The sequence below is a fragment of the Theobroma cacao genome, chromosome 5 (genome assembly GCF_000208745.1).
Source record: "Theobroma cacao cultivar B97-61/B2 chromosome 5, Criollo_cocoa_genome_V2, whole genome shotgun sequence".
In the NCBI taxonomy this organism is placed as follows: domain Eukaryota; kingdom Viridiplantae; phylum Streptophyta; class Magnoliopsida; order Malvales; family Malvaceae; genus Theobroma; species Theobroma cacao.
In genome coordinates this window covers 35,407,587-35,428,024 of record NC_030854.1, presented here as the reverse complement: position 1 = coordinate 35,428,024, position 20,438 = coordinate 35,407,587, and the positions used below count along the sequence as shown (strand labels likewise).

At 34.3% G+C, this 20,438-nt stretch overlaps 3 protein-coding genes across 7 annotated transcripts; 1 reads left to right on the top strand and 2 right to left on the bottom strand.

Annotated features, from left to right (window-relative positions):
* Nucleotides 1,830-2,975, bottom strand: LOC18599989 (germin-like protein subfamily 1 member 13). Its single transcript, XM_007030211.2, has 2 exons — nt 2,757-2,975; nt 1,830-2,573 (listed from the first exon to the last, which is right to left on the bottom strand). The coding sequence occupies exons 1-2, from the start codon at nt 2,881-2,883 to the stop codon at nt 2,026-2,028; spliced, it is 675 nt and encodes a 224-aa protein (XP_007030273.2). The 5' UTR covers nt 2,884-2,975; the 3' UTR covers nt 1,830-2,025.
* Nucleotides 12,468-13,276, bottom strand: LOC18599988 (germin-like protein subfamily 1 member 13). Of its 3 annotated transcripts, none has more exons than XM_018121190.1 (2): nt 13,141-13,276; nt 12,468-13,039 (listed from the first exon to the last, which is right to left on the bottom strand). In XM_018121190.1, the coding sequence occupies exons 1-2, from the start codon at nt 13,262-13,264 to the stop codon at nt 12,486-12,488; spliced, it is 678 nt and encodes a 225-aa protein (XP_017976679.1). In that variant the 5' UTR covers nt 13,265-13,276; the 3' UTR covers nt 12,468-12,485. The 3 variants fall into 3 exon arrangements, with proteins under 3 accessions (XP_017976679.1, XP_017976677.1, XP_017976678.1); XM_018121188.1 differs by having other exon boundaries at nt 13,144-13,264; XM_018121189.1 differs by having other exon boundaries at nt 12,468-12,973; nt 13,144-13,264.
* LOC18599986 (germin-like protein subfamily 1 member 13) lies at nt 14,542-15,412 on the top strand. Of its 3 annotated transcripts, none has more exons than XM_018121198.1 (2): nt 14,542-14,662; nt 14,910-15,412. In XM_018121198.1, exons 1-2 carry the CDS (start codon nt 14,542-14,544, stop codon nt 15,395-15,397), a joined length of 609 nt encoding a protein of 202 aa, XP_017976687.1. In that variant the 3' UTR covers nt 15,398-15,412. The 3 variants fall into 3 exon arrangements, with proteins under 3 accessions (XP_017976687.1, XP_017976686.1, XP_017976685.1); XM_018121197.1 differs by having other exon boundaries at nt 14,844-15,412; XM_018121196.1 differs by having other exon boundaries at nt 14,542-14,665; nt 14,844-15,412.

Sequence of the window (20,438 nt, the reverse complement as noted above, 5' to 3'; positions counted from 1 at the left end):
TTTCCTCTCAATGAAGCTGGTGACTACTGGCCACGTGCCTTTACAACTAGTTATTTTCTATTTTCTATTTTCTAGTCCCGTTTTCCTCATCCATGGCTTACACCATTTTAATATTGTCGTGGAACAGGTCTTGATTCTCTTAAGACTTCTATGTATCTTTCCTATATTTTTCTTTTTGGATTGAAGTTTTTATGCGTTGATTGATTCTGTGTTGCCTTTGTGGAAAGAAATGCTAGAAACAAGTTCATATATATTTGATAACCTGCAGTTGGGGTATAATTCTCCACATTATACATGAAAAAGCCATAACTTAATTGCCACTTCTTTGAAACTACAAACATTTATAAAAAATTTTGGATTAGGTAGCAAATGAATGTTTCCTAAGTAAATAAGTTGTCCGTTGAACTCAGTTCATTCTTTATAATTAGCATGATCTAAGAAGTGCTAATGAGACAAAAACTTATGCCACATTGAAGGTTTCTAACTAATCAACATATTATATATTTTCAGTTGACAAAGTCTAATCTGACATGTTCATTAATAGTCAAACATATTACATCTGTGCTTATCACATTCACAACATTAATAATTTTTTTGCAAGTTCAATTAACCATGCTAGACTCAGGCATCTTCAATTAGCCAAAAATTAATTGGGGCTGCTTTGAATTGATCTTAGAATTGGCACAACCATGGCTGGAAGAAACTGTTTCAAGAACTGTGGGTGATGACTCAGTTTTAACTGTTACAGACATGAATAATCTTTGAACATTGAGGTCACTAGGTGATTTCTTTATTTGGTGAACTAACCAAGGAAGCCAAATGGCAAAATAGCAAGTGATTAATTATCTTGCATAACATTATTAATGAACAATAAGAATAGTTGTTAAAAGTATTGGTAGGTGATAATGACATTGAGCTACAAAAAAATTATCAACAGATTATACTATGCAGATCCTGTTCAATGGATTGCAACTTCCGATTGTGATTGTGTAAAGAATAAATTTGCCTAGTCAGTCTTCCACACGTGAAAAAAGGTAAACTTGAATACTTCCGTAACTTCAAAGACTTTGAATCATATTGAGTGATCACATGTTATTATTTAATACAAATTTGTGGCTGACATTATATATGTATCCTTTGTGATTAATCTTCATTTGGAAATGGCAGTTTATCGTACAATGTGTTCTGAGAAGAGTTCATATTTTCATGACAGCCTCTACCTAGTCATCAGATTAATATTAGGCAAAGAAGCATATGCAGTTAATTAGATGCCACTAGAAATTAAGAACAGAAGTATTTCTCTTGACATTTATAGGGACTTGTCTCATGCCTGAAATTTTCCTTCAAATTTGTCATGACTCATGAGTTCTTGTAAGATCATTCAATTGTTAAAACAACTGAATTACTGAAAAAAAGGCAGAAAACAGAAAAAGAAGTAAAGGAGCAAGTGACCAACATCTTGATTGTGTGCAAGGCCCTGAGCTAACGGATGAAGTTGATAGCTATGGCTAGATGAAGCAACTGACTTTACCGAGTCATAAAATCAAGTCATTACAGATTTAACTCTTTAGTATCCTTATGGATATATTCCAATTCTAGATTGTCTAACAACTAATCAACTCGTCTTGCCATTGAAGTTCCTCATATCTGAACCTCTTCATCATACAATGTTTATACCATTGGGTAATCAACCTCTTATTTTTGCTCTATGTTTTGACACTGTCGCAAAAGAATACAAAGTTTAATGTTTCACAGTTACTTGATTTGTTTCTGTAAAATTCTATCCTGCTTTTTACCTTGCATACACATGTGAGCTTGAGAGAGAGAGATTGCAAATTGCAATATATGTTCTGATTTTTATACCCAGAATGATCACAAGGACAGAGGAGACTGGAGAGGTCCATCAGCCTGTTTATTGTATTACAGTAAGTAGAATAATATGACTTTCATTTAGAAAATGAATTGCAGCATTATTCAAAACAAGCAACAAACTTTTGGGTTTTGATTTGGCTCTTAAATTAGTTTTTAATCTGACCAGAACCGGGACTGAAGATAGGCAACCATACTCTTGTCCAACTGGAAGGCCTTTGTGAGAACATCGGGGTTGATTGGTGGGTCTGAGCCAAAGACTGCATTAGCAATAGTTATAACCCCTGCATTTTGGCTGCTGAGACCAGCAAAGGCGACAGCCTCAGTTTTCCCTATATTGAACTGGAAGTGGATCAAACCAATTGGGAAAACAAAAACATCTCCAGGGTATAGGACTTTAGTGAAGAGACGGTTCTCTGGGTTGGATGTAACAAAACCAACATAGAGTGTGCCCTCCACGACCACTAGGATTTCAGTGCCTCGGGGGTGGGTGTGAGGGGGGTTTAGGCCACCATAAGGTGCATAGTCAATTCGAACCAGAGATATGCCAAGGGTGTTAAGTCCTGGTATTTGGTCAACATTGACAGTAGTGACATTTGATCCAACTGGATTTGATGTGTTTCCTGGCATGTTGAGGCCTGAATAGAAGAAGTCATCTGCTACTGCGAGCTTGGGGTCCTTGCAGAACTTCCCATTTACAAACACTGCAGGAAAGACAGGTTAGTTGATATATGTATATCATCCCATGCAAAAAGTATTGTACCTTATAGCTATGCTATTATATTATTAAAAAAAAATTCCTCCTAAGCTGAAAGTTCTTCAGCTCAGGCATTGGCATCATGAATATAACATAAAATCCTGAAAACATAATTAAACTAAATGCCTACCGCCATTCTTGGTGTCGTTGATAGCCACACAAAAGTCCTGGAGAGGACTAGGGTCAAAGGCCGATGCTAATGAGTTAGCAAAAGCCAAGAGGGTAAAAGCAACAAGGAAGCAGCGCATTCCTTTCATTATGATATACCAGCTAAGCTTCGCTTACTTTGCGTTAGCTAGTTGTATGCTGTTGGTTTTGGAGAAGAGTGAGAAACTTTGTATGGCAGACAGTGCTACTTATAGATGGAGGACAGTGGCTTTTCAAAAAGAAAAAAAAAAAATAGATGCAGGGCAATGACCAGGTCAATATTTTCATTAACTAGCAGGTAAAGACTTTTCAAGAAGAATCATTAATTAATCTCCAAAAAAGTTTCAATCATTTATTCATTATGCTGGCTTATTTTTCTCATCCTTATGCTGACATTATTGAAAAATTGGTCTTGGAAGTTGTCATATTTCTGTCTGTGATGTTTTCAGAGTGTAGGTTGCATCTGAAAGTCAGGCAACCAATCTCTCGTTTGACTTTAGAATTCTATATCTACTCTTAAACTGTATGGGCTCTTATCCAATGGTATACGTCTACACTATCTATCACTTTCCTGACATTTCACCATCCTTGTTGAATGTTACTTATTTACCAGTACAAGATCTGGAAATTGCATATGATTTTCCATCTTCTCATGTTAATTTCCTAAAACAGTATTAATTAATGATAGCAAGACTATTTCTTTATCTTGGTGGCCTATTTTTTCTCCTTAATTCAATTAAGGTACTAAATGCGCATTTATTATTTATTATGTTGATGCAACAGGCCAACAGATTTTACATAGAACTCAATAAATTGATATACAAAATTTTTACAGATTTTACAGATTTTAGAGCTTCTGGTTTTTTGGCTGAAGATATCTCAGGTTGAAAAGTCTATTCTGACATGCTCATAGATACTTAACCTATGACATGTATGCTTATTACATTGAAAACATCAATTTCTTGTATGGTTAATTAACCTTGCTTTACCGCTACATCTTTGTTTTATCATTTTGACCACTTAGTTAGCATGACTGGACTGGTGTAGCACTGACGCTGCAAGAAATAGCATGAGAATTGTGGATGAATCAGTCGGAACTCATAGGAATTGAACATAATTTGAGCATTGAATATTATACATAGATCCTTGCTCTATGAACGTTCAGGAGGCTTTGGTGGTTTCCATGTATGTTTATTGAACTAATCAGCAAAGCACATTGCTCAAAGAGGGGCGATGAATATAGCCAGATTTCTTGGCGCAACTTGATCAAGGAAAAATGAAAAAGAGTTGGTGAAACATTGGTAGGAAAAGCGCAACCAAACTCATGTTAACCGGATTGCAACATCTAAGACTGATGTTCACAGCCTACTTAATTTTCAGAAAATTTTGTGTCTAATGACCCAAGTGTTGCGTAACTAAGTCTTTCACGTGGGAAGAAAGTAAACTACTTCTAAGACTCTTTCCCCTCTTTGTTTAAATGGTCACCAGTAATTGTTTAAGGCAAGGCTGGTACTGATATTAGGTTTCTGGTATGAAATCAATCTTCATTCCAATATGGCTGTTTCTACTTGACACAGTTTTTTTTTTTTTTTTTCTGTTCTGATAAGAGTTTCTTAGTTTTCAGGCTCAATTCTTTGGGTAGAGCTGTAGACAAGTTGGGGAAAAGAATCTGGTTTAATTATTATATGCCAAAAGAAGTGGAACAGAAGTATTTTTCTTGACACAGAAACTGTTTTCTTAGATAAAAAAACATGAAAAAAATGGATTCAAAGGTTGTATTTGTCATGAGTTAGAACTAATGAGTTCTGGTAAGCCAATTCAACTGTAAATTAAAAAAAGAAAAGAAAAGGTTCAAGTAACTATAGCTTTGACCACGAGAAACGTCTCGAACTAACTGCTTTGAGTAAATTATATGATCTAATACCTGCTGCAGCAACAGCAAGGCATCTTTAGTGTAAAAGAATTAGTGTTCGCAGTAGGTTAATGCAACATTGTCCAAACTCCAAGTTTTTAGGTCCGTATATAACAAGAAATTGACTTTACCAAGTCATATCCAGCCATTGCAGAAAATTCACCCTTCTGGAAAATCCATGCCAACATTTCAATCTAGATTGTCTAGCAACTCTGTAAGTTAGCAGAGAAGGTTCAGCTGCTTAACAAATCTCCTTTTTTTTAAAAAAAATTTTTTTATATGCTGATGAGCAACAACCTTATTGGTAAACCTCAACTGACTTGCACCGCACCACCAAACACAGATACAGCTTAAGTTCTAGCCACTAGGATAGGAAATTGGTCCCAATCCCCAAATAGTTTGCAAATTTACAGGGTGTACTTAATGAGCCCCTTTTCCAGTAGGCTAAAACTCAACTGTTAATCCCAACATCAACAGATAGGTTTAAAGCAAAGGCATAAAAGGACTAATAGTTCTTGGTCAACATTGACAGTAGTGACATTTGATCCAACTCGATTTGATGTGTTTCCTGGCATGTTAAGGCCTGAAAAGAAGAAATCTTCTGCTTTGGCAAGCTTAGGGTCTGTCAAAAGATTGCTCTGTAACTCAAGAAAAATATGAAGATGGCTTTCAGTGAAGAACGAAGAAAAAGAAGGAGGTCGAGCAGAAGGAGAGAGAGTCTTTGCCACACAAAAACGATGGTCTGGCAGCTGTTTCATTAACTTTAAAAATTATATTCTATACAGATAGTTGGATGAGAGAGAAATAAAAACAATAACAAACCAGAGGAAAACATCTGGCATTCAAAAAACCAAGGAGTGCTTTTTCCCTAGCACAAATATTAACAGACTCCTTAAACAGTGTAGTTTTAGTCAAGACTAAAAACACACGCTACAGACTTCAGAGATAAGTAGTAGAAGTAACAACTTAAAATGACAAAACATTACACGGATTGAAAAACAACATTGTGGACAACTCTATATGACAGCTTGACTTTTTCCTTTCAAAAACAGTGCTTTCCACAAACCTCCATTAAGGACCTCCATCTAATAGCTTGACTACAGATTAAATACGATAGATATTCAACACACTTGGTGTTTCAGCTGTAAATCCCCAACTTGGATCTGAAAAACATAAATTGATCCTTGCCCAAAGTTTTTGTGAAGATATCTACAAGTTGTACATCAGTACCACAGTGCTTGACTTCAATTTCATTATCTTTAACAGCATTGCATGATATTTCACTTTGATATGTTTAGTCTTGCCATACTGAACAAGATTTTAAGCAATAGATATAGCTGACTTGTTATCAATAAAAAATGTAGTCCCTTCACTTGTCCAAATCCCAAATCCTGTAAGACTTTCCTGAGCCAAATAGCATGGTTTGTAGCAACAACTACTGCAATATACTCAGCTTCTGCCGAGGACGAAGCAACAACTTCCTATTTCTTAGAATTTCAAGAAAATATACCATTGCCCATGAAAAACAATAACCCCCTGTACTTTTGGAATCATCTCTGTCCCCTGCCCAATCACTGTCACTATGCCCAATCAACTCATGACAATCCGTCCTGCCAAACTTCAAACCATATTCAACAGTTCCCCTGATGTACCTTAACAATCGTTTAGCAACTGTAAAGTGAGTTTGAGAAGGATTTTGCATAAACTTGGAAAGCAGACTAGTTGAGAACATGATATCAGGTCTTGAGGCCATCAGATAAAGTAAACTTCCAACAATACTCCTATATATTGAGTTTGAAGCATTTGAAGAACCATTCCCCTTTATCAGTTTGCAGTTTGCGGCTAATGGAGTTTCAATTAACTTACACCTTTCCATGTGGAATTTCTTCAGTATCTCATATGCATACGTACTCTAATGAATGTAAATATGATCACGAATTTGAACAAATTGCAGACCAGGAAAATACTTCATTTGTCCTAAGTTTAACATTTCAAACTCACTCATAAGCTCAGCTTTAAAATCCCTCAACAAAGATTCACTTGAGCTAGTAATAAGCAAATCATCCACATATAAAGAAACTACGAGTTTATGTGAATAATCAGAAGTACTTACATATAGGTTGGTTCATTCACGCTCCTCAGAAACCCTTTTGATATTAGATAAGTGTCTATCCTTTCATACCAAGCTTTGGGTGCATATTTCAACCCATATAGAGCTTTTACTAGTTTGCAGACCTTCCCTTCATTTCTTGGTGAGACATAGCCTTCTGGTTGTTCAACATAAATGTCTTCATTCAAATATCCATTCAGAAAAGTAGATTTAACATCAAGATGCCATATACTCCAACTTTCTTTGGTAGCCACTGCTGTGAGCAATCTAATTGTGTTGTGTCTTGCTACTGGGGTAAATGTTTCCCAGTAGTCAACTCCATGAATTTTGAGCATAACCCTTCAACACAAGTCTGACTTTGAATCTGTTAACTAAGCCATCTGCATTTAACTTGATTTTATAGATCCACTTGACACCTATAATGTGTTGATCAATAGGTTTTTCTACTAGAACCCAAGTTCCATTCTTCAAAATGATCTCCATTTCTTCATTCATAGCTTATGTCCATCTGTCATCCTTAGCAGCTTCACTATAAGTTGTCGGTTCACAGATGGCAACATTACATCTTGCATATATGTCTTGTAGTGATCTGGTAACCTTCACTATAAGACTTTCATCCTCAATATCAGTATCTTGATCATCTTCAACAATTGTAAAGTCATCATCTAAAGTTAAAACTGTAGATGTTTCAACAATAGACTTATCCCAGTTCCAACTTGACTTTTCATCAAATCTAATATCTCTACTGACAAAGATTTTGTTTGATCAACACTGAACATTTTATAACCTTTTGACTATTCAATATAGCTAATGTGAATGGCTATTTGACTTTTTGCATCCAGTTTTGTCCTTTTTCATTTGGCACTTTCACATAACCAATGCACCTAAAAACCTTCAAATAAGCAATTGAAGGTTTGCAACCAAACCAGCATTCAAATGAAGTTTTACCTTCAAGAACCTTAGCTTGTTTCAGATTCAGCAAATAAATTAGCTGTATTCACAACCTCTGCCTAGAAAGTATTAGGATGTCTTTTTTGAAACAGCAAACATCTACCCATTGCCATGAATGTCCTGTTTTTTCTCTCAGATACTTCATTATATTTAGGGCAATATGTGACAGTCAATTGATGATTGATACCAAGCTATGAGAGAAATTTCTCAAACTCTGTAGAAGTAAATTCCTTGCCATTATCACTTCTGAGAATCTTGATTGTGGTATTGGCATGGTTTTCTACAAAACTTCTAAACTTCACGAAGTACTTCAAGGCCTCTAACTTGAATTTCAAAAAGAAAATCCTGGAACACCTAGTAACATCATCAATAAAGATGAGATAGTAGCTGTTTCCTCCTAGTGATAGTGTCTTCATTGGTCCTCCCAAATCAGTGTGGATCAATTGTAACTTCTCAGTTGCTTTCCACCTCTTGGTTTTTGGAAATGGTAAGTAGATTTTGGACAGCTTTTATATTTTTAGTTGATTAGTTTTAGGCATGTGAAATTAGTTTAATTCATGTAATTTTAGCTTATTTTCCATGTTGAAAGCCCTATTCTATGCGAATGCTGATTTAGTCCTTGTGTTTGTAGGTTTCCAATGGCATAAAGCTAAATGGTGTTGAACTATGTAAAGGAGACTAGGTGCAGATTCTCACTGAATATGTTGTTGTAATTTGGACAGAACATGAGCTACAAAAATCCAATCAATGTGATTCTTATGCAATAGGAAAGTTAGGAGGTAGACCTACAACTTTTATATTTACCATTTCACCCAGATCAGCCTAGAGATAGGAGAAAATCACTTTGCAAGATGATACACTGCAACAGACTTCACGAAGGCAGCACAAGGTCTTGTAGAGCTCAAGGCCGCAGTGCCCAAGGGTGCATCATGGCATCCATACAAAAACCCATGAGTCCAGTGCAGCAGCACCCAAGGAGGAGCACTGCGACACTGGTTGAGAAACCAACAAAAAAAATATGTAAGACAGAAGCGCCATGGCGCCTTTGGACCAAGGTCGCGGTACTTTGATGTGGATTATGAGTCTGCAGCCAATCAGGAAATGAGTTTTTAAGGTTTTCTAGAGGCTAAAAATAGAGGATTTTTAACAGTTGAGAGAAGAGGCTTAGAGAGGCAATGAACGGAAGTTTTTGAGTGAAAGAAAATGGCTCTTCCACGAAAGAAATGAGAAGAAATCGAAGACAATTGGAAATCAAGAATCGAAAGAGACTTCGATAATTTTTTACTTTTCAATTCTTTCTTGTTCTTTTGCTATAGAAATGATCTTTTCTCTTGACTTAATTATGTTTGCTGTAAAAATAATGATGAACTAATTTTGTTTTCCACGATTATGGATTATTTCATTATATAGTTTGAATATTTGATTTTTCCTTGCTTGGTATTAATGGATGATGTTGATTTTTCCTTGCTTGGTATTAACAGATGATGTATGGTTTATTCAATTCTGTACATACTGCTTTTTACTGCTTGATCACTAGTTGAAATGTCTTGGGTCTCTAAATATAACTCAATAGAGAGAGTTTAGAATAAACCATCATTTTGAATAGCCTATATATGTTCTATTCACTTCCAAGTTAGGTGATAGTTTCGTATTTAGGATGAATATATATCTAAATACCTTAAGCAACCAAATTAGGACATAGACGTAATTAATAAACTTTTTCTAATTAGTTTGCATAAACATATGGAATTAGTTTTGAAAAGGTATGTGTGCATGATCTCGACAGAGACTTGTACATAATATGGATTATAGGTTACCCATATATTCTATTAATCTAAGTTAAGGAGAACGATTTAATTCAGATGATGTTTTGAAAAACACCATAATCTTAGGTTTTGAGTAAATATTTCTCTTAGTGACATTATATTCTTCATTAATTATTTAGTTAATTAATTATTTTTATTTTAATTAATTATTTGAAATCAAGTGCTTAGATAAGATTACTTTGTTATAGATTTAATACCTGGTGAAAAATAAGTACAAATGTATGTAGTAAACAATACTCAACTTACTTTTATATTACTTGTATGGCCACGTGCACTTGCATGTATTAATCTGACAACAAAAATTATAATTAAAGCCAAAACAAATTGTTTGATCTTTGAACCACAAAGATATTTTTATATATATATATATATATATATATATATATATATTGCTAAGTATTCNGATCTTTTATATATATATATATATAAAGGAATAAAATTGGCTGAAGAAAAGAAATACCAAAGTGTGGCACACACTTCTCATGCTGTCTAAGTAACCTTAACCATCCCTAGACATATACGTGATACTTTTTCAGGATTTATTATCCTTCTATATGGGGAATAGGATTTTTCTTGCCTTTCAAAAAAATGGAAGGGCTATTTATAAAAATAAAGGCATGGAGAATAAAATAATGAAGTCTTCTGCTTTGCAGCTTTGGCAAAGCTTTGGTTCTTTGCACAACTTCCCATTAACAAACACTGCATATATATGTGAAGAGCAAAACAATGTTATTTTGATACCCATGCAAAGCTTGTAGATGGTCAAATAAACAAAGAAAAACATTTGGCATGTAAAAGTTGAGCAGTTCCATTACAAAATGTACTGATGTAATCACTGCAGACAAGACAAATCTTAATTCCATTTGTTTTTTTTCCCTAAAAAAATATATTAAAGAAGGAAAATGAATAGACCTATTCAATGACTGCTCCAGGCATGCTCTCAAGCCACATTTCTCATCCCTCAATTCTCACCAAGCAACAAAACTAAGAACAATTCAGTCAAGAAAGCTTCCTTACATTTTAGTAGCATCCTATTTTAAAATGAGAAACTTCATATATGTTTGTATATAAAACTCAAATATAATTAATAATAGCTGAGCAAATATATGTATATATAGAATTAAAGGTTCTTTTTTCAAATGAGCCTCATATATAAGGCGTTTTTGACAATAGGTCTTCTCATAATTTTAACTGCTTTTAATCAAAAGAATTAAAATTTGGACAAAATTACCCTTAATGAAACTAACTCATTTATTGAGCTTCGCGTCTGAACCCGAAACTTATTAACGAGTCAAGTATGTTTAGGTTTACACCTCAAACCAAATCATATTTTTTTAGCTTTCTTTGTCAGACTATTCATCTCTGGAATATTCCTTACAAAAAAGAAAAACATTTAAGCATTTTGGAGTAATTTTTTATACATGAAGAAAACCTTTGAGCATTTTGAATATTTTTAAGCATTTTAGAGTGATTTTTTATATATGAAAAAATTTTTTTGAACATTTTGAGCATTCTTTGTCAAATAGTCATATTTGTTAATTATGTTATTAAATGGAACATGGTGTATCGTTTAAAGTAGTTGATCTTGTTAAACGAAATTCAATAGTTTTTGTGATTTTTGGGCATTACGTGATTAGTTTTTAGGCATTGTATGATTGACTTTGGATATTGTGTGACTGACTTTAAGCATTGCGTGACTAGTTTTTAAGTATTGTGTGACTGGTTGATATGGCATTGCGTAACCAGTTGATAGGCATCGTGTGACTTGTTAGTAAGGCATTGCTTAAAAATCAATCACGCAATATCTAAAAACCAGTCACGCAATGCCTAAAACCAATCACGTAATGTCTAGAAACTAGTTACAGAATGATTAAGTTATGAAATACCTGAAAATCAGTCTCGCAATACTTCAAAACTAGTCTAATCAATTTCAACTCTTCAACTTTGGGGTTCTATGAATAAACCAAAAAACTCAAGAACCTAAAACACATACTTTTTTTTTTATTAAGCCATAAAATTGTGCATTTTATAAAAGATAGGTTACAAAACTCCATAACCCTTTAAAGCAAGACAACATATATTCCTATCGGAAGGGCCTTGCTTACTCCCCTTATACAAAAACAAAATATACTCCTTTTGTAAAATATTCTCTGAACAATTTTAATTCAAAATCCCATCAAAAAAATCAAAATTTTCAACAAACATGCTTAACAATCATCTCAATCCCAGACATAATTAAACTGTGAACCACCAAGAACCCATCAAACATGTTTTAGCTGTTCCTTCTCCTTGAGCAAAATCACTACCCGTAAAGAGCAAAATCTCTATTCATCGTCCTTGAGAACCCCAAGATCCACCATCCAAAAATATAAAACAAAATAAGAAAGAGCTTGATGTCATCTCTACGCTTTGGATGGTGAGATAAATAGTATTTGATCAGAGAGAGAAATCGAGATTTAATTTTAAAAATTTTTATCTAGATGGCAGGATAGAGAAAACTCAAACCATTTTAATTTGTCTGAAATTGTTTAAAGGGTATTGTTGTCAAGTCATACCAAAAATTGATAAAAATAGTTAAAATTATAAAAAATGATATTTTTGAATTAAGCTTATGAGGAAAATTATTTCTTACAATTTCTTCTATAATTAATCGTATTCATTGTTGCATGCATGGCTCCTTGATGACCAAGACCCAGACATGTCTTGACATTATATTCCAATTTTGTAAGCAAATAGTAATTTTATTGTAACAAAACCAAATCAATACAGAGAGACTTACATAAGCAAAACCTCCCCTTTTATTTTATTTTATTTTTTCAACATGAATATTACTATAATAGGGGAAACAGATCAAAACATTATCCCAACAAATATTACAAGTACTTCAATTCGGGTATGATGAAATAATATGCTCTAATTGTTAGCCCACCAGAATTTTGACTGAAGATTTTTCACCACATTCTTGTCCAACTGGAAGGCCTTGACAAGAACATCAGGATTAATGGGTGGATTTGCTCCAAACACTGCATTTGCTATTGTAATCACACCTGGATTCTGGCTGCTCAAAGCAGCAAAAGCTACAGCATTGGTTTTCCCCACATTGAACTGGAAGTGAATGAGGCCAATTGGGAAAACGAAGACATCTCCAGGGTATAGGATTTTGGTGATGAGACGATTATCTGGGTTGGATGTAACAAAGCCAACATAAAGTGTGCCTTCCAGGACAACTAGTATCTCCGTGGCACGGGGGTGAGTGTGAGGGGGGTTTAGGCCATCGTTAGGTGCATAGTCGATTCGAACCAACGAGATTCCAAGAGTGTTAAGTCCTGGTATTTGGGCAACATTGACAGGAGTCACGGTTGATCCCACTGGATTTGATGTATTTCTGGGAATGTTAAGCCCTGAAAAGAAGAAGTCTTCTGCTTTGGCAAGCTTTGGGTCCTTGCAGAACTTCCCATTAACAAACACTGCATATATGAAGGGAAGAATAATGCGTTATTTCGATATGATGCCTAAGCTTGTAGATTGTTTTGATAGTTTCATGCAAAACAGAGAAAAGAGAACATACCACCATCCTTGGCATCATTGATGGCTACGCAGTAGTCCTGGAGAGGACTAGGATCAGATGCATAGGCAAATGAGGAAGACAGAACCAAAAGAGAATATGCTAGGAGGAGATGAGCGCCTTTCATAGTTATAATGTAATTTCTAGCTTAATTAAATTCTTCTAAGTTTTATTACTTTGGAAGAGATGAGAAGCTTTCCTTGAGATCGTGCCTATTTATAGATTGCAGCCTTTGAACTAGTCTATGCCTTTTCATTTCGTTGACTATAATCACAAATCCAAGGTTGCTAAGGCTGCAGGCACTCCAGCCATACAACTTACAATAAAAAATAAAGTTAACAAAATGAAAATCTTTACCATTTGGCAGTGTTTGAACCTAAAATGCTAGCAGCTGGGCAGGTACCATGTGCAGCTGATCTCATTCAAATATAAAACACTGCATATTTCACAGTCAAGTCTTACATTACCATCTTTATAATTAATTTGGGAATCATGGTTTTCATATTTTACCTGATCATGTAAACACTTGTCAGGAATGTAATGTATGGACATATACACTGCTAAGCTTAACTGTTCAGGCTCCATCATCTTACTTTCTCATTCTTACAGTCCAAGGTAAATGTTTTTCGTTTGACAGTATAGGTGCTTGAAGAGACTGCCATTGTTGGTTTATCTTCACTTGGTTGAGAGTAATCAATATGCATTGATTCTGTCTTCTGTTGGTTGCTTAATAACTATTATTTAAAACTTTAATATAATGTCTTTCTATTCTCGATTTCTTCTCCTTTTATTATTCTTGTGCACTATTCCAATTGTGAAAGCAATTTCCAGGAATTGTTGTTGAAGGCCGGACAATTTCTCCTTGAACTCAAATAATTGGAGTAGCATATGCATAACTAAAGAAGTAGTCATGAAAGAAAAGTATTAGATTCAAGACTTGTGGGTTTTATATCTCTGGATAGAATGCATTGTCTAAGTTGACATGGTTCAATCTGAGATATGCATGACCGCTCCAACACATTCCTTGTAGAATATCCATGCTTGATTAGGAACTGTTCAGAGATTGACCAATTAATGAGCAAATAATTAATTTTTCTTGAACAGAGAAGTTAGATAAACAAGAAAAAATTGGGTGTGTAAAGATTGACCAGTTTCATTGCACAATGTACTGATGTAAGCATAGGGAGACTAAATTCGATGAGGATAAATGGTGAAGAGTACCTGCAGACTTGGTAAATCTTTCATAAATTTTTTTTTTTCTGAAAAAATAATTAAAGAATGAAAACGAATATACTTGTTCAGTGACTGTTTTCTATAAATAGGCATGCTCTCAAGCCAGATTTCTCATCTCTCACCGAGCAATATAACTTAGAACAATATAATCAAGAAACTTGCCTTACAACAATGAAAGGTGTTCAGATCCTTGTAGCATTTGTCCTGTTGGCTTTGGTTTCCTCGCTTGCCTCTGCCTCTGACCCCAGCCCTCTTCAGGACTTCTGTGTAGCCATCAATGATGCCAAAAATGGTGGTATGTCGTTCTTTATATCCCCATTTTTTTTTTTTTTAATTTCTTTGAAATTAGTACAATTATGTCAACACCTAAACTGAAGACATATAAGTAGCGGAGAAAATTAATTGAGAAATGTCTCTCATTTTTTACACGAAACGGTATCAAAGTAATATTTTTTTTCTTTTCGTATATTCAGTTTTTGTTAATGGCAAGTTCTGCAAGGACCCAAAGCTCGCGAACGCAGATGATTTCTTCTTTTCAGGGCTTAACAAGCAAGGAAACACATCAAATCAATTAGGATCAAAAGTTACTCCAGTGAATGTTGAACAAATACCAGGACTTAACACTCTTGGAATATCTTTTGCTCGAGTCGACTATGCACCCTATGGTGGCCTAAACCCCCCTCACACTCACCCTCGTGCCACGGAAATCCTAGTCGTTGTGGAGGGCACACTTTACGTTGGTTTTGTTACATCCAACCCGGATAACCGTCTCATCACCAAAGTCCTATATCCTGGAGATGTCTTCGTTTTCCCCGTTGGTCTCATTCACTTCCAGTTCAACAAAGGGAACACCAATGCTGTTGCATTTGCTGGTCTTAGCAGCCAAAACCCAGGGGTTATCACCATTGCAAACGCTGTCTTTGGCTCAAACCCTGCCATCAATCCTGAAGTTCTTGCAAAGGCCTTCCAGCTGGAAAAGAATATCGTAAACCAACTTCAGTCTCGGTTCTGGTGGAATAACAACTAGAGGAATATTTCTATACCCGTGAAATTTAATGTATTACTAGCTCGTTCTGGATAATGTTGGACATGTTTCTTTCATTGAATTCATAATTCTTGTGTTGAAATAAAAATAATGAGGTTGCTTATGTACTTTGGCTTATGTAAACCTTCCCCTTTTTTATTTTTATTGTGTAAATATAATGCAATTTTGTTTTTAGTTTGGACCCACCCCTTCTTCACCGAGGAAAATGAATGCATCACATAATTGGTTTTTCTTCCTTCATGGGGTTATTGGAATTTGACATGCCATTCCCTCATTGGCTTGTCAATTACAACTACTGTCACACAAGCATGATTCAAGAATCATCAGCACACCCCTCTAAAGCTCTACTATATATATAAACTCTTTACAGTTTCTCTACCTTTTTTGTCACGCCTCAAACCCAAAGTTTTGGACCTAACAGACACCACATACTCATGAAATGAATCCCATAAATATGTGATGCAACCATATCTTACTAAACTAAATGAAATAATTCTAAAATCTTTTTAAATTTTAGACTTTACTAAACTTCAAATCTCCAAATAGTACAATATATTTAATCCTCCAAAAGGTACAAATTTCTCATCTAGCTATCATCTCTTTACAAACTAAAAATCGAATACGTACATCAAAACTTATAAATGTCAAAATGCATGTACAAATCTTGCTAACCAAAGCTCTCATCGAGCAAGTCTAATCCCCACACATGAATACATGTTGAAATCTGTAAAAATGATAAGGATTATAGGAATGAGTACAACCACTCAGCAAGTAACTAACATTCCTTCAACCGGATTAAGCATGCTTAAAACATTTAGGCCAAAATATCATTTATGAATGGCAAGACAAAATATTGGGTAATCTTATTCAGAATCATATACTTCAAAATATCTACTTTCAAATAACAAAACAAACATATTTAACAAATACTTTAAATTTTAATGGTCTCCTATAACATGCTACGACCACACTTAACCCATGTGGCATAAGTCAAAAATAGAACTACAATTAACCTCGGTGGCACGGGTCAGAAATATATCAAAAGCAACCATTGGCTGCACTGAATAGATATCACAAATACCACTGTTATGTAACCGGTGGTACGGTTAGGAGATCGATCTCTAATCACTGAATACATGTCGACATGACCAACATTTAACCCCCATTAGCAAGATCAAAGCATAGCTATACTAGGAGACAAAACATAAATATATATTTTTAAATTGCCTAAAGTTCATAAAACATTATATCAAATTTCTCAAATATATCTTATAAACCACAAAAGCATATTTGTCTCAAACTAAATATTTATGTTTTTATTTACGAAAACATATATGAATACATTATACAAAGTCATGAACAAATTTCAAAATCAGAAATCACATATTGCATAAACCACATTCTAAATCCAACATGTACTCTCATATACATATACATTTTGCATGCTCAACCCGATTTTAATAAATCATAGGACAAAATATTATATCTCACGTACAAATTCAGATTAAGGCTAATTTTTAGGATGTGAAAACACTGAAGGGATATCAGTCACTTACCTGATTCGCTAAACCAAACTCGAAGGATAAGGAATTAGAAACCTCTTGAAGCCTATTGATTCAAAGTACTCGGAATTAGAAACCAACAGTGTAATCTTATCAAAAAGAATCATAACTTCTGCTGGTCATTCTATGGCATTTAAGGTGTAGCACCTCTTTTGCTGATCAAAATCAATTTAATTCCTTTAATAATTTATAAATATATAAAACATTTAGAATTTAGAAACTCATAGATTATAATACAAAATCAGTAACAATATGAGGTTGGGTGAATCTGTTTTAAATGCAAATCAAAATTTAATTTGAATATTTTTAATAAAATTTTTCAAGATATGTCAATTTAAAAATAATTTATCAGATAAATATTTATTACACAAAAATTCACTAAAATTTAAATTGCTTAATTTTTTGAAGTTTCTAGCAAAACAGGTTGAATATAAGTCAAGAATAATTTTTAAAATAATTAAAAACGAATTTTTATAAATTCTGAAATTTAGATTTTCATGACCATTTGGCTTACTTCAATGACTTATAACTCTTAACCCGAATTATTTTCAGTGATAAAATCAACATCAATTTGAAGTATTCATATCATACTACAACACCAGAATTTTTTTCAATTAAAAACAACACAAAATTCTCAAGTTTCGAAAGCCAAAATTCTAGAAATCATCGCAAAAATACCCAAATTTATGGGTTTTCAGTATCAACGAGCCCACTTTGAGGTTTTAATTCTCTTAACACAGGAAGCCTCTAACCGAGCCATTGATGCCAAAATAAACACCTCATTTCATACTACAAAAGCCGTCAAACAAACGACCAAAAAAGTTACCGGAATATGGAGTTCCAGTGACCCAAAGTTAGATTGCCAAAACTGTTGAAAACCAGGTTTCTAATTAACTTGAAAAATCCATATCTTCATAACTCAAATGAGATGCTACAAAAACCATTGGAAAGATCTTTTCAGGACCTTTTCATTGGTACCCATCATGCTGTCGAAAAGTCAAAGGAAAAGTGCCGAATTTAAATAAAAGGTAAGAAAATACAATTAATTTAGGATTTTTTGTACCAAAATTATGACAATATAACACCAACTTACCTTAATCAGCAATTCCTTCAATACTTTTCCCTTTCCTTTGTCTTTTTTCTTCCCTGGTGCTAAGCTCCTCTGACTGCCTATCGTTTGAGTTTGATGAAATAAACTAATATTTATTATTTTTTTAACGTGATTTAGTGAGTTGTTGTCAGATAAAATAAACAAATCCAAAGTCATAATTACAATTATAAAAAGTTGAACTTGTATTTTATATATTTATTTATTTAATATAGATTATAACTTTTTATATAATTAATTAAGTAGGATATTTTTGAGGGTATTACATTTTCCCTCCTCCCCTGCATTTCAACCAGAAAACACGATCTCTCTAATAAGATTGAAATCTTGAAAAGTCCACAAAGGCATAACCAATGAGCGAAATGAACCAAGAACCAGACTTTGAAGTTCCACTCCAAGAAGAAGATAACCCACAACTCCAAGAATCCATCAACCGTGAAGCTAACCCACAACTCCATGAATCCATCAACCGTTATAGCTTCAACAACGTTATCGTTTTGTTATGTATGTTGATGGTCGAGGCTGAGGATAATGAAGGAGCGGATGAAACAGATGAGTCAATGTTGCGATGAGGCAACGCGAGAAGATGGAGATGTGTGCACCACTGAGGCAATAAAGGTTTGCTTTTCTTTCTCAAGGTCACGCTTTCTAGTTGTTGAGGAAAAAGAAGTTTTGATACTTGCTTTTGTATCAATGGTGGTAAAATTGGGGAAATTAGTGAAGAAACAAACTTCTGATTTCTGAAATGTTTTGACAAATTGAGATGGTTGGTTTATATCAATTTAGCTTGCATTTTATGAGTGGTATTAACATGTCAAGTTTATTGTTGTAGATGTTGGAAAGTGACCTTCAATCTGGTGTAATCTGCTGCTGAAGGCTGGAGGAAAGCACCTGAAGTAACTGTTTTTAAAAGCTATGCAAAACGGTGTCGCAGAGACATTTAAGTGTTTTAAGTTTGTGAAACAATAACATAAGTGTCGTTTCACTAGTCTTTTAATTTTTCCTTGTAAAACGCTCTTCATGAGTGTCATTTTTGTCAGTCCAACGGTCATATGTTTGTTATTTTGTTTTGGTTTAATTTCTCGTTTTTAGACTGTTAGAGCAACATAAAATTCTTTTTCTGTTTTCTGTGTTTTGATCCGATTTTGTTGGGTTTGTTTTTTTTCTCGAGGCTACATCTAAGGAATAGCTCTCAGTAGTGAATATAAATTTGCTTGTAGCCGTTATTTGAAAATATTCTGTCGATCAATGAAATTTCCAATTCTTTTTTAGCTAATTCTCTGTTCTTCTTTTTCATCTTTATTACTTAGCTACTGTCAGTAAATATCAGATTCTTTTACAGTAGTATGATGGAGAGCTGGATTGTGAAGAAGCTGTGAGAGTGGAGAATATTGGGAAGTGTTGGGACCTTCATGTCAAGTGCCCTCGTGGCAAAGGTTATCAAATTCTTCTGTCTCGACAGAATTGCTATTACAAGCATTTTTAGATTTGGTTCTGCAGTGGCTTCAAAACGTTCATACCATCGAAGATTGAGTTCTCATCAATCATTATATTTTGATTTCAGTTTTTTTGGTTAGGATTTGTTTTTCTGGAATTGTAGCCTTTTATTTCCTTTTAGGTAACATTCAGTTCTCATCTATGAAGAAGGGATGTACTTGTTGTATTTGTTTTATAGAGCTCTAATGGAATAAAGATTTTGCAGACTCCAAATCCAAATATATCTTTTACATGTGGGTTCAATCTGGAAGCAGATTGCAACAGAAGCAGAGGTCCACCAGGAACCTCTTTTATTTTGCATTTCAGAAAGAATTGTTACAATTACAAGGGATGTAAAACATTATTCAACATAAGCTGCAAGGTAGAAGCATTCATCCCAGTTGATATCCTCAGAATTTTGACTGAAGATTTTTCACCATTTTTCTGTCCAGTTTAAAGGCCTTGGCTAGAAGATCAGGATTAATGGCTGGCTCTGATCCAAACTCTGCATTAATTGCTATTGTAATGACACCAGGATTCTGGCTGCTTAAAGCAGCAAGAGCAACAGCTAGAAAGCCGAGGTCAATGATTGTAGGTGAAAGGACATAATTTACTAGAGAAATTCCTCTTACTACTTGATAGTCCTACCAAGACAAAATGGTGTAACTTACGACCTCTAGATTGAATTGGAGGCCATTTAAGCTGTTGTAAAACATTGAGATTAAAAAATACTACTACAAAGCAATGTATAGAACTGAATAATTAAGTATGTACAAGGAATAGGCAACCAGATTCATTTAACTTTGCAAACTGATAAACATTATTTTTGTTGCAAGTTTGCAATGGGAACAGTTAACATAAGAAGATGAACAGAATA

Excerpts from the sequence above, each read along its gene's own strand:
- LOC18599989 (XM_007030211.2), bottom strand. The coding sequence starts at position 2,883 with ATGAAAGGAATGCGCTGCTTCCTTGTTGCTTTTACCCTCTTGGCTTTT. Across the intron at positions 2,574-2,756 it reads CAACGACACCAAGAATGGCG|TGTTTGTAAATGGGAAGTTC; the intron begins GTAGGCATTTAG and ends TCTTTCCTGCAG.
- LOC18599988 (XM_018121190.1), bottom strand. The coding sequence starts at position 13,264 with ATGAAAGGCGCTCATCTCCTCCTAGCATATTCTCTTTTGGTTCTGTCT. Across the intron at positions 13,040-13,140 it reads CAATGATGCCAAGGATGGTG|TGTTTGTTAATGGGAAGTTC; the intron begins GTATGTTCTCTT and ends TCATATATGCAG.
- LOC18599986 (XM_018121196.1), top strand. The coding sequence starts at position 14,542 with ATGAAAGGTGTTCAGATCCTTGTAGCATTTGTCCTGTTGGCTTTGGTT. Across the intron at positions 14,666-14,843 it reads CAATGATGCCAAAAATGGTG|TTTTTGTTAATGGCAAGTTC; the intron begins GTATGTCGTTCT and ends TCGTATATTCAG.